The 12442-nt window shown below is 41.3% G+C and overlaps 3 protein-coding genes across 3 annotated transcripts; 1 reads left to right on the forward strand and 2 right to left on the reverse strand.

Annotated features, from left to right (window-relative positions):
- Nucleotides 1-3265: 3265 nt before the first annotated feature.
- Nucleotides 3266-5146, forward strand: gng3 (guanine nucleotide binding protein (G protein), gamma 3). The gene is made up of 3 exons (XM_003971061.3): nucleotides 3266-3485; nucleotides 4133-4232; nucleotides 4888-5146. The coding sequence occupies exons 2-3, from the start codon at nucleotides 4134-4136 to the stop codon at nucleotides 5014-5016; spliced, it is 228 nt and encodes a 75-aa protein (XP_003971110.1). The 5' UTR covers nucleotides 3266-3485; nucleotide 4133; the 3' UTR covers nucleotides 5017-5146.
- A 1219-nt stretch (nucleotides 5147-6365) lies between these two features.
- Nucleotides 6366-8597, reverse strand: banf1 (barrier to autointegration nuclear assembly factor 1). The gene is made up of 3 exons (XM_003971062.3): nucleotides 8460-8597; nucleotides 7332-7488; nucleotides 6366-7217 (listed from the first exon to the last, which is right to left on the reverse strand). Exons 2-3 carry the CDS (start codon nucleotides 7455-7457, stop codon nucleotides 7071-7073), a joined length of 273 nt encoding a protein of 90 aa, XP_003971111.1. The 5' UTR covers nucleotides 7458-7488; nucleotides 8460-8597; the 3' UTR covers nucleotides 6366-7070.
- Nucleotides 8598-9513: 916 nt separating this feature from the next.
- Nucleotides 9514-11959, reverse strand: prdx5 (peroxiredoxin 5). The gene is made up of 6 exons (XM_003971087.3): nucleotides 11803-11959; nucleotides 10601-10735; nucleotides 10393-10524; nucleotides 10190-10228; nucleotides 10042-10106; nucleotides 9514-9950 (listed from the first exon to the last, which is right to left on the reverse strand). Exons 1-6 carry the CDS (start codon nucleotides 11896-11898, stop codon nucleotides 9845-9847), a joined length of 573 nt encoding a protein of 190 aa, XP_003971136.2. The 5' UTR covers nucleotides 11899-11959; the 3' UTR covers nucleotides 9514-9844.
- Nucleotides 11960-12442: the final 483 nt, after the last annotated feature.

Raw genomic sequence — 12442 nt, forward strand, 5'->3', positions numbered from 1 at the left:
CACAGACACGCGTGTTGTCAGCATGACAACGTGTAAGTCATATTTAATCCTAAAAGAACCGGACAGACATTTTAATAAAAGGCAAATGTACTGTAAATAACAGCTCTTATTACTACAAATGTAAAATGATGTTCTGGGGTGCACGGGTTCTGGGGTCCAGTCAATTTTTAGTTAAAACAAACAAAAAAACCTATACAAATTATTTCTGAGACGCTGTCGCTAACAAGGACAATTTAGTCAAGTTAATATGGAGATATTCCATTTCTGAGACAGGTCGGGTGTTAACAGAAAGACTTTTGCTTAAAGGTGAAGTAGCTGTTATTTTAAAGGAAACAAAATGTTCGGGGAAAGTTTTCAAGAGGAAAAACCCCCGGCCCGAACATGGAGCGTGTGTGACCGCCCTCTGAACGAAGCCAGAAGGGTCCGTTTGGAAAGTATCGAGCAGTTACATTATTATCCAGGCAAGCGGCCGGTTGCGATTGATAAGTCAGGCGGACGATGATCCATCCAGACCAGCTTTACTCATCATTGCATAAGAGCTGATCTCACAGCTCTGCGAGCCCCCCGAGGCCGATCAATCAGTGACAGGGTAAAGCTCACTGCCTTTGTGCTTGAAGATGAGGGTGGGTCAGTGCTGCACTGGCTGCATCCAACTCTGGGCGCCAGCTCTGCATCGTTCTTCATGACTTGACTTGTACAGTTGATTTATAGTTGACACTTTTTCTTCTATTGCTAAAAATGTTCCCAAAATCTCCCTCAAACTGCGGTGCTGACATTAATGCCACCTTCAGGACGAATTTATTTCCCACCTTTCGATTCTTTTTCGACATCAGCGCCCCCATCAGGTCACAATTTGTCAAACAGACTTGATTTATAAACGACGCTTAACTCTGCTTTGACCTGTCCAAAGTCCTCTGCCAGAGAAAAGGTGGTTGCCAGGGAACTAAATTTATCTTTTCAAAGGCTTCCAAGAGAATTTCAGCAGCAGAAAACTGTTGTCGGGCCTTCTAATTAGACAGAAACGCTGAGAAACATGGCAGAAAAAACAATCTTTAGTTGAGTGCAGAGCCATATCAGTGCAAATATCTTCCTCATATTCAACACAGTGAGCAGTTTATCCTCATTTTCCAATATTTCGAACATATATCCAACCTCCTTTAAATATACTGGGGAAACTGTACAGTATGAATGTCTTTAATGTCCTATTTACCTCAACAGATGACAGGTGACAGACATTGAGCATCTGGGGTTTTTCAGTGTTATCGCCATACAGTTCAGCTTGAAACACTTCTCGGCATTTGTGGGAATCGATGGCCCAAATGGCCTAAAATGAAAAATCATTTACCAACATTGTTTCAATATTTATTGAGCTGAACCTTGGGGCAGGGATTGGAACTGTCTGCTGTGCGGATTTAAAACAAATGTCAGCATTGACTGGGTCATTGAGTGTACAGGGAAAAATAGGAACGCAGCGCTAAAATCAGCATAATGAGTGAGATCTGTGAGAGCTCCAGAGAGAAAGCACCACAGTAATCAAGATCAGCTTAATTAGAATAACTGTAATTATGCAAAGGAGTATGGTGAGAGCTTTAAATATCTAGACATGGAAATATACTTTTGAAATAACAGGACAATTCTAGTACAATAAATAACTACATGATTAGAAACAATGCAGTAAATGACATGTTTGCGCTGCACCATGAGCCCCTACTGATCATAACCGAGCACAAGCGGCAGAGGTGAATCAGGAGCTCTCAGGGACCATCTGCTCCTCTTGCTTCCGCTCTTGTACTAGTTTCCACCTGCTGTCTCAGCTTTTTGGAGTTTCTACCAAAATAGTAATAAAAAGATTAAATTGTCCTGCCCGGTATCCATGCCAAGTGGAGGTTTGGGACAATAATAGTTTTGGGGTATTATTTCATACAAGCAGCTGCATTAAAGGGTAGTTTTAAAAAATATTTGTAAAAGTAGCTGTTTATATAAAATGACAAAACTATTGGAGTAATATTTTGGAGGTCATTTGTGCAGGTCTGTATATATGTCTCTTGATTTTTATGTAAATTTCTTGGTTTATCCCAGCATTCAGGGTCCAAAAAGGTTCAGTTGCATAGATTGTAAAATCGTATTCTATTTATTTTTGTCATAAAACAAATATTTGGTTTAAATGTTTATTTTTGTACATAAATATAATTAATTATATTCCTTGTACTAAGTCCGCCAACGACGGCAAGTAGGAAGGATCAAAAAGGTCTCCCGGAAGAAGGTTTCGACTTTCAAAATAAAATCTCGAGTCTCGTCCCGACCGCCTTTGCAAGATGAAGACGTTCAAATTCTGAGTTCTTGCAAAGAATTATAAACCGTATTTGAGCTTAGGTAAATATACTACTTCCTTTAGTTTAATTTAAGAGTAATTAAAATAAAAGTTTTGCATCTTGGCCGAATGTCACCTGCTAAAAGGAAACATCAAAAGCATTGCTTGGAAAATAAAAAAAAAATCGAAGGAAACAGTATCTATTAAATGCATAATAAATAATCTGCTTTTATTTTTGAAATAAGGTTTTATTAAAAGAAAACAATCGGATTGGTCGTCGGCACGAACTGATCAACCGGAGCGCCTCTGTATCAACGCACCGAATATGGCGTCCCGCATTTACTTCATTTACTAGTTTCTAGCCAGTCTATCCGGTGCTGATATAAGGCTGAGGTGACAGATAACCTGCTTATCTTTATCAGTTCAACTGTATAAAAATAGCTGCCTCTTCGCGCCCTCTCTCTTAATTGCTTTAACGCGTCACATTACGCCAACAGAGATCTCATCTGTGGATCCTTTCATTCAAGGGCAAAAATCCAACCGCCCTGATTTTACAACTGAAGCATTTTTTTGGATTCTATTTACCCTGAGCATGCAGTTAATTTTGAAAGGAAACGCACAATAACCCGTCAGCGTGATGCCAACCACTACAGAGGACTGCAGCAGTCCCCATAGCAACAGAGGAGAGGATAGAATCACAAAGACACAGGGATGCTTAACAAAAACCGCCATGAGGAGTCCAGATTGAAATATAAATGTGGATTTCCAGTAGCACAATCTAAAACAATGCACCATCTTCTGCCCTGACAGAGTGAAAAATATTCCAGATTATCCTAATTTCCCATGTCCTCACATGGTACAGTCCACCCTGTTAAGAACACCTTCACTCATAGCTCCCCCCCTCCTCCATCTGGGAATTACCACTCCAGTGTGGAGTGAGGGGGGGGTCCTCTCCATCCACCACAAATCTGGTGCTCACTGTGGCAGAATCACAGTGCACTGGGCTGTACAGAGCAGGGTACCATCACGGCTGTTGTCTGTGAGGGGTGGGGTCCAGCTACACCGACACCACACAAGCTGACATAAGGGAGCAGAGAGGGGCAGAAAGAAACGAGGGGCAGAACAGAGCAAGAAGAGGGGGGAAAGACCGCACCTGAAGTGGAACGTAATACGGGTAAGGAGAGAAGGGGGTAGATGGAGGAAGAAGGAAGAAGACGATGCTAAAAGGTCTAAAAGGGTCCAAATAGATTCACTCTTCTGCCGTTCTCCGTCGGTCTTTATCCATTTTCCTCGCATCTCTTTGATGTGCTTGTTATTCGCCTGTAAATTCATAATTATATGTGTGATGGGGGGGGGGTTCTTTTTTTCCTGCCTTTGACATTTGTGTGGCTGCTCTCGTTCATTGTAGGCCACGATGAATAAAACCAACATTTGGCCCAGTTGTTTACATTCGATAGAATCTATACAGGATGTTGGATGTTGTCACACAGGCCGACCTGGTGAAGCAGATAAATAATAATTATGGAGATATTTACTGTAGCCACAACTGCTTAAATCTAAAGGTAAAGAAATAAAATCAGTCTGAGCCTATAAATGAGTAAATATCAAACAGCTCGGCTTTATATTACCTGGTTCAGACATTTTGGCTGATTTGATCAGATTTAACTGTCACGTATTTGATTTTAAAAGCTAATTTTTTCTTAATAACTGCAGCTTGAACCATATCAGCCGTAACTCATTGCAGCATGCTGATTATGATGGGCTGTGCGGCCTGAAAGGCAGACGGTGAAATGACCTGTGACACGTTGCCGTTGTGGACAGGATGAAAGGAGACACCCCAGTGAACAGCACCATGAGCGTCGGCCAAGCCAGGAAGCTGGTGGAGCAGCTGAAGATAGAGGCCAGTTTCTGCAGGATAAAGGTGAAACACACAGCCGCTCGCCTCACATTCAGACAGGGTAAAGGCGTTTCACGCCATCATAATGACCAAATTAAGGGGGGAAACGGAGAAGTTGTGAGGCTGGAATGTGCAAAAACCAGTATAGAATTCGTACAGTCATCTTAAACGGGCATTAAGTTCACTCATTTTAACCAGATTTTTCAAGATAAACCCTAAAAATGTGTCACTGGTTAAATATCCAGGTGGTGTAATCACTATTGCTGATGCAAACGTCAGTTGATCAATATTTTTCAGCCCTCTATTACATTGAACTACATTTATAGGACATTTTCAATATAAATGTCCAGATGGTTCCTTTGTTTGGTCAAGGAGTTCATCAGACAAACAATATGATCTCCTAATTATCTCTTCAAGTTAATCTTTGAGGAAATATTGTGTATTTTTAGCGTTACCTCTCATTTACCAGACTCTAAAAGGTGAGGACACGTCCCAGGACACGTGAGGCAAACAATAAACACACAAAGTGTGTCATGTTCTTATTATCTAGACTTCTCTGAGAAAACATTGCTGGCCGGGTATTTCATTACCTACGGTCCCTAAACGCACCACAACCTCTGCATCCAAAGAGAAGAGTGTAATCTAATCTAATCTGAGGCAAATCCTCCCCAATCTGCAGGTATCAAAGGCAGCAGCCGACCTGATGGCGTACTGCGACGCACACTCCTGCGACGACCCCCTCATCACCCCGGTGCCCACCTCAGAGAACCCGTTCAGGGAGAAGAAGTTCTTCTGCGCTCTACTCTGAGAGCAGTCAGGGATCCACGTCATCGGAGAGTACAGCTGTACAGATGTGTACATGTGTGTACAGATGTGTACATGTACTTCTAATCCAAGACATCTGTGTACTATAGTTACCTTAAAAACAACAAAAAAAAGCTGCCAATGTACAGTCCTTAGTCAACCAGTCACAGCTAAACTTCTGACTATTATGGTCTGTCTCGGTGTGAAGAGATCAAGATTTTGAGCAGAATCTGATATCAGAACAGGAACATTTCATCACCCATTTACATGTCAACAGGAAACAGTGTGAGCGTCAGAAGAGTGTAACATTAGTTGAGATCTTTTAGCGGTTAGCTCCTGTTTATTGGAGGTGAATCTACATATATATATGTATATGCTTCTAAATGGCTGGAGGAGGGTTCTTTATTCACAGGTCATATTTATTATTGTTCTATTTTGTACTCATAAGCATTTCAGTTTCGGCAGGCGTGTACGGAGCAGCCAGTTGGAGGTCAAACCTGTGTTTATCTCAATGTTTTAAGATTTAAGCATTTCGCTCACTTATAAGCCTGCTGTGTTGTGAATGAGGGAGTGTGTGTGTGTGTGTGTGTGTGTGCGTGCGCATAGGTGCTACAGTGAATTTTAAGCAACTGACCATGTGATCACTGTTAAATCAGTTTTATATCCAGACGTCGAATATGTAAGCCATCGGTGTCAGATCTGATAGTCTGTTTCCCCGTCTGTCGCTTTTAACAAGTGTTGTTTCGACCAATCAGGTGTGAGGTTCTCCAGCGCAGAGGGGTCCAGATCCACTTAACGCGACCTAAGGACCAGCCTTTTTATTCAGTGTTTTAGTTTGAATCGCTCCACACAAAGGTCAGGCATTAGTGCCATGAAAAACTTCCTGCCCGGGATGGTTTTTGGAATCTGACTGATGTATTTTTCCAGATGTCCATTTCAGTAACTCAACACTGTCCATGTCGGAGATTCCAGTTACTGTGAAACGTAACACATTGAAATAAAAGCTCCTCTTATCAATTGGTCTGTCTCGTTTTATCCAATTAATAAGGGGGGGGGGTATAAAAAGCAGGTAAAATGTTTGCATTTTTTACATTAACCTGATGTTTTAATAAGAATATCCCTTTTCAAATCATGAATATACAGATATTTTTCCATAAGCTTCAACAACCACTGCAGTAAAAATGTGCTAATCCAATGTTTACGTGGTTTACACTTTATATGAGTTGCAGCTCGTAAAGTATTGTTTTTTATTCCGTTAGTAATCCAGCCTTCCCTCCATCCATTCTTCCCACCCAGTGTAAATCTTGCATCCTATCTAATAACAATAGACCGACAAGTTTAAGGCAATAGGAGTCGTTCTGCATTGGAATCTTTATTTATATCAACTTCCAACTTCAGGTTCAAACAAGTGTTCAGCAGCGCAGACATCATCCAGCTGTACTGCCTTCATTAATACAACCACACAGTAAAACGTTGTTCTGTCGTTTAAAAGATGAAAAACAGCAAGAACCATTCTCATATTCTATGGTGAGGTCTGGGGTTTTTTTTTTCCCTTTTTTTTTTTTACAAAGTCAGCAAAATCTCAAATGTTTAAAATCAGGCAGCTGAGAAAGAAAAGGCCAAGACACACTGAACCGTTTAGGTTTAGAAGAGTCATGAGAACCGATTAAAACCTCACTTCAGCAATATTCCAATCATTAAAAAAACAAACATATATATATATATATATAGCTCTTGGCTGTAAATGATGCCTTCCAGAAACGAGTTATTACACATTCGGTCTTAAACTATGACCATGGGTGTTTGCATTTACCTGTAGCAGTCATGTGACTGTACAGGTCGCAGCAAATGTCCACACTGAAGTTACCTCATCTCACTGTGTACACACTATATTGGCAAGTCAAAATGTCCATATTTCAACAAAATATTCTAACATCTTATTGTATCATTTAAAAACACATTGAATTTCAGTTTGTATGGTGTCAACTTAGTTAGTGAACGTGAATTAAAGCAATGTAGAGCTTGAGTGTGATAAGTGTGAAATGGTAAGAGGGCGCTTTATAGGAAGGCGTCACACCACTCTTTCAGACAGCCAAAGCAGTCACCTTGTTGTTTGACATTAGCCCCGCAAGTGTCCTTCAGCCAGTCCCGGAAGAGCTCCTCGTCCTTCTTTAGCACCAGAAACTGCCCGAGCACGACGTAGGCCTGGAGATAAATGATAAAAAGAAACTGAAATCAATGCAGAAAGATGGATTTTCCTCGGCCATGAGGCGAAGACACATAGATTTTCTTTTTAACAGTGTGATTTCATCTAGTCACCTTGTCAAAACCCTTCTCCTCCAGCCTTTTGCCAAGAACTTCTCCGATGCCTGCAAGAGCATTGACAGGTTTTTCACCCATGGGCTCAGCCACAAAATCTTTATGTTTCTGGGATGTTGACGACATGGCTGCTTTAGGGACTGCTTTAAATCACTTTCTGAAATGAAATAAGCACAGTTTTGTTCAAGGGTGAGCCTCGGGGGGGGGGAAAGATTGCTGACTGATCTGGCAGATTATGGAGTACAATTCCGATGAGACATTCAAGATCCTGGAGTTGTTGTTTCAGTGGAGGCTGTTGAATTTAAAAGTGACAAGTTAATCAGTTCCAGTGGTATAGTGTATAGGACAGGGTAGTAGTGATATAAGATTATATAGTATAGAAGGTTGCTTTAATTGCGGTTCTCTTTACACCACTGGGTGGTGCTGTTGGACCTTCACCTGTAGCCATTTCTCACGTGTTGTATAAAATAATAACCACTGCTGCAGAAGAGATCAAGAGAATATTTTGCAAATATGAACATGATGCGAATGGATTTCTTTCAACAGTTTGTTAGTTTTGAATCTAAAAGTTTCAACTTGTTAGACGTCCGCGCGTCCGGTCAATGGACGGTATTTTTGGTCTAAAAATAACCGCAGATGACCAAACAATCGCGAGTAGACATTATTGAAAATGCACAGGTGAAGAGGAGACAGAAGCAAGGTGCATTCCAAGGAAGAGAAGCAAAATAAATGAAGTTAGATTGTTCGTAGAACCTTTGAAAAACGGACGCGGCGCTTATCGGACTTGAAATGCGCGCGGAACACTTGAGCGCTACTTAGCGCAAGCTAAACATCCATTAGCATGACTAGCGTTTACATTAACATCGATTTGCCGTATTTCATTTTGTGTCTGATTTAAAATGAATGCCGAGTTGTACACATGAAACTTATCTGGCATCGCGATGCTGGGATATATCATCAACACCGTTGGTTAAGATTAAATACAGATAAAAACAACATTAGCTAGCATAGCTCCAAATGTTGTTTACGTATTTAAACTAAAGTTTCCGTACAATGCTAAATGAGTACTGATAAGCCGAGGCCGAATCACCGGTCGCAGTGTTTAATCGACTATAAAAACCAACTTACCTGTAGGGTTTTGCGGGAACTACCGCGGAGACAGACTCGATCCAGTCGTGTTTCCGTGCAGACAGACGCACTGGGACCACAATGCACTGCGCCAGCGTGCTGCGTCATATTTAAGCACCGCGGAGCCGAATTCCCTCATCTCTGACTCGCAGGAAAAGCAGACAACCATGACGTCATATACTCAACCGCATGGTCATTTCAAATTGAAGCCAATGTTATGGAAAGTTCTACTTTGTCCACATTAGAGCAAAATGGACTAAATGAACACCAAAGGACAAACGCAAAGTTTGACTTGAAGCTAAAAAAAATGCTTAGATTAAGAAGTACTTTATTCATCCCCGTGAGGAAATTGAATTGTAGTAGCAACCTATACAAAGTATAGAAACAGAATAAATACAGATAAGATTAGAACGTTATAAGCATATATACAGCATATATTATAAGCATATATATATATAATATATACATAATAAAAAGCATTATAAGCATATATACATAAATATAGAATAAAATAGAAATAAAATTACAACATAAACATTACACAATTATTGTTATTGACAGGGTTTGGATGAATTATAGAGTCTGATGGCGGACGGCAGGAATGACTTCCTGTATCGTTCCTTAGAGCAGCGAGGCTGCAGGAGTCTGCTGCTGAAGCTGCTTCCCAGTTTGTCCACTGTGTTATGGAGGGGGTGGGAGGGATTGAGGATGTTCCTGCCTTGTTATGGAAGACAAATTTCCTGGAATGGAAAGTCATCCCATAGTATATCTGAGTGATCCAAACCCCTAAAATGATTTTTATTTAAAATAAATAAATAAAAAAAGTTCATACAAATTACATTAGCATTAAATTGGGGATTAAGAGGAGATATGGCTGGTGAAGCCAAATTCCTTGAAGTTTAAGACCCACTTTCACATAAAGGCTGCATTTTAACTCTAAAGTCCTTTTTACCATCATTAATTTTCGTTTGCCTTCAGGCAAATAGCAAACCTGACAGTGTAAGGGTGTTGTGCAATAGAGATATGGAAAATATTAAAGTGACATGACAGCAGCTTTGTTTTCCAGTTTATTCTCAATGATCTGCTGTGTGGAAAAATACACTACAAACAAAACAGGGAAACACTAGTTGCTATAGTCAGGACACATTCATGTCACACGTAACAGTATGTAACAGGATAAATGTCAGATGTAACAGTCTGTAATGGACAGGATAAAGCATTTTCCTTTGGGTTATAATTTCTCATTGTGCGCATTAATAACCTCACATTTTTTTAAAACCCATTTAATCTTCGCTCTGAGTTAGATCAAATAGGTTCAATGGGGGAACTTTTGTTAGTGCAACTATTACAGCAACCCACTTTGGAGTAATTCTGTTCGTTTCTTCCTACAGAGCAGACAGAATGTTGGGGGCCAGGCTGCAGGTCAGCCCAGTCCCGTCAGGCTCCACGTTAATCTTCTTCACAACTCCATCTTCCACCAACATGGCGTATCTGAAACACAACATCAAGTGTGCAACAATTAACTGCCATGACCCTGCAGACAACCAGTTCAGCGGCCAACAGTTAGCAGTCCATTATATACCTCTTGGATCGCTTGTTTCCAAGTACCTGTACGAGCTCTTCGCTGTCAAGCAACAGGTCGACTGCCTAAAAAGCAGGAAGACAAAGATTGATGAGTGAACAGGACACAACACAACACACTTCAGGAAAGATGTTGAAAGAGGCTTTACCTTGGTAAAAGCTCCAGTGGGATCAGCCAGCATACGAACCTACGGCACAAAAGGACCCTCATTATTATTCTTTATACTTGAAAAGTATAATTAATATTAGCATACTGCTAATCATCAGAAAAGATCTGTTAAAAACGCTTCTCACAATCTGACTCAGTCTCACAAAAATGCCGTGCTATTGCGAAATATAAAGCCACCCTTACCTTCCCATCTGCCCCGTGTTCTTTCCCCCAGGCGGCCATGACGAAGGCATCGTTGACTGAAATGCAAGCCAGTTCCTGCACACCTTTAGCCTTCAAGTCCTCAGCTTGCTGCACAAACCCTGGCAGGTGAGTCTAAAAAGCAGAGCAAAAACAACCGTGTCAACCACGGCAAAACAATAAGTGCACAAGCTAATGGTAGATACCGAACCTTAGAACAACCAGGTGTGAAAGCTCCAGGGACAGCAAACAGGACTCCCTTCTTCCCCTTGAAGAGCTGATCCATAGAAACCTTATTTTTAGGCTCTCCTTCCTGGACCTCCATTGCTGGGAGAGAGTCACCAACCTGAGGGGGGATGGAGAAAACAATAACTGAAAAGAAAACCCTGGTCACTCCTGCCAATCGTTTACTCAATTTAGTGAAGTCAACAATAAGCCACACAGGTCATCATTTTTTGAAGCTGTTTAATCTCCCAGCCAAGAGGCCTCTTCAGTTCTGACTAATGGTAATCCTTGAATACCCCTCTGTATTCTGAATGGGACCTTATGGACCTTCCTGATCATTATGTGCTGTTGGGTGTGAAGGATTGTGAAACATTCTGGGAAAACTTAAAACTTCTTCTTACGGTAATTCTTTTGCGAAACACTCTTGCATGCAATATTACCCATTTCCTTAATTTTGGTTATTTCTACAAAACCCATCTCTGTTCTGAGTGTCACATTATTTACAACGATGTGTCATTAGGTGCCGTGTGGGTGCAGTTCACATCCCGACCGCAGGGGGCGACAAATCATTACATAATAGTTCAGTTATGCCTGCCATTAAAATGGCGAATGTGCCAATTTAAGATCTGCGACATGAGTTAAACGCCCAAAGTACAACTTTTGATGCGAAAATTAACTTTGGTATCCCCATTCTCTCATTCAGCTCTTTACGATATATGTCAGGGAACAGTGGTACTCTCCAAATGGGGAATTGATACTGAAAGTGGTTTAAATAAGCTAGGCTTCGTAGTCTTGTCCAGGTCACCAAAAAATGAATAAAATGTGTAGTTATAAAACAGTCACGTTTCTCGCCGTGTGTCGATGGAACTCATACACAGGTTCCAGAGGACAGATTATATTAGAGTTTATATCAGAGTTATCATTATTCTGCACCCACAACAAGCCGAGCAAGTGTCGCAGAAGCGTGGGTCACATTCCGAGAGCACCTTGGTGGTTAACGGGTACAAATCTGGACATCGACTTGGCTGTCATGGCGACATGACAGCGGAAAAAAACCACTAACCACAGTCAGTTAAAGCAAGAGAGAAGCCGGAAGCAACACTTAAGTTAATTCCCCTTAAAACGACCTCAACGCCTTTGCTCACAAATCTCAACACAACTAACGACTCAAACGCACATAAATTTTACCTGAATGGGCATTTTGACCAAAGGAGACGTGTGTAGCAACCTTACGCCCCGGATGAGACGAGTGCTCCTGATGAGAGTGGCCGTAGTGGAGAGCATGGAGCTCGGCTGGCTGTTTAAATAGCTAACGGTGGGTAGCACAGCCCTAGCAGCTAGCGGTGCTGCTGTGACGCGTTTACGGTCCTCGGAACTTCGCTATCCACGCTGAGCCTTTACAGGATTTTTACCAACAGCTCTGCGTCTGGAGCACTTAAGCGCCAGGACGCAGTCTGGAATCCGCATCTGACTTAATCTTTATTGACTGTGACATCTGCTGGCATGAGGCCATGTTTAATAAAGTTCCTGTGTTTTGTCCTACTTTGGTGAAGGCAGCGAATGGAGCTGCGATAGCTTTGCATTATTTTTGTTTGTTTGTTTGTTTGAATTTGCAATGTTCAAAGGGGAATCAAAACATCAGATTCAGGAATCGCATCGGTCAAGAACTTTAGCTGCAAATCCAAAAGCCCATATGTTTGATGATGGATTGACGGGGTAGATTCTCAAAAATGAATGCCACTGAAGTGTTGATCTGAATCCTGCCGTGCTATCTCCAGGAAATGCCCATTTCTGTTGTATTTTTAAAGGAATAAAGCTAAATATAAAG

Source organism: Takifugu rubripes, chromosome 15 (assembly GCF_901000725.2).
Source record: "Takifugu rubripes chromosome 15, fTakRub1.2, whole genome shotgun sequence".
Taxonomy (NCBI): Eukaryota; Metazoa; Chordata; class Actinopteri; order Tetraodontiformes; family Tetraodontidae; genus Takifugu; species Takifugu rubripes.

Bases quoted from the DNA above. Each gene is read 5' to 3' on its own strand.
- gng3 (XM_003971061.3), top strand. From the start codon at position 4,134: ATGAAAGGAGACACCCCAGTGAACAGCACCATGAGCGTCGGCCAAGCC. The intron at 4,233-4,887 runs GTGAAACACACA...CCCAATCTGCAG, and splicing joins CCAGTTTCTGCAGGATAAAG to GTATCAAAGGCAGCAGCCGA.
- banf1 (XM_003971062.3), bottom strand. From the start codon at position 7,457: ATGTCGTCAACATCCCAGAAACATAAAGATTTTGTGGCTGAGCCCATG. The intron at 7,218-7,331 runs GTGACTAGATGA...ATTTATCTCCAG, and splicing joins AGGAGAAGGGTTTTGACAAG to GCCTACGTCGTGCTCGGGCA.
- prdx5 (XM_003971087.3), bottom strand. From the start codon at position 11,898: ATGCTCTCCACTACGGCCACTCTCATCAGGAGCACTCGTCTCATCCGG. The intron at 10,525-10,600 runs GTTCGGTATCTA...TCTGCTTTTTAG, and splicing joins TCACACCTGGTTGTTCTAAG to ACTCACCTGCCAGGGTTTGT. The intron at 10,229-10,392 runs GTAAGGGTGGCT...TTTGTGCCGTAG, and splicing joins AACACGGGGCAGATGGGAAG to GTTCGTATGCTGGCTGATCC.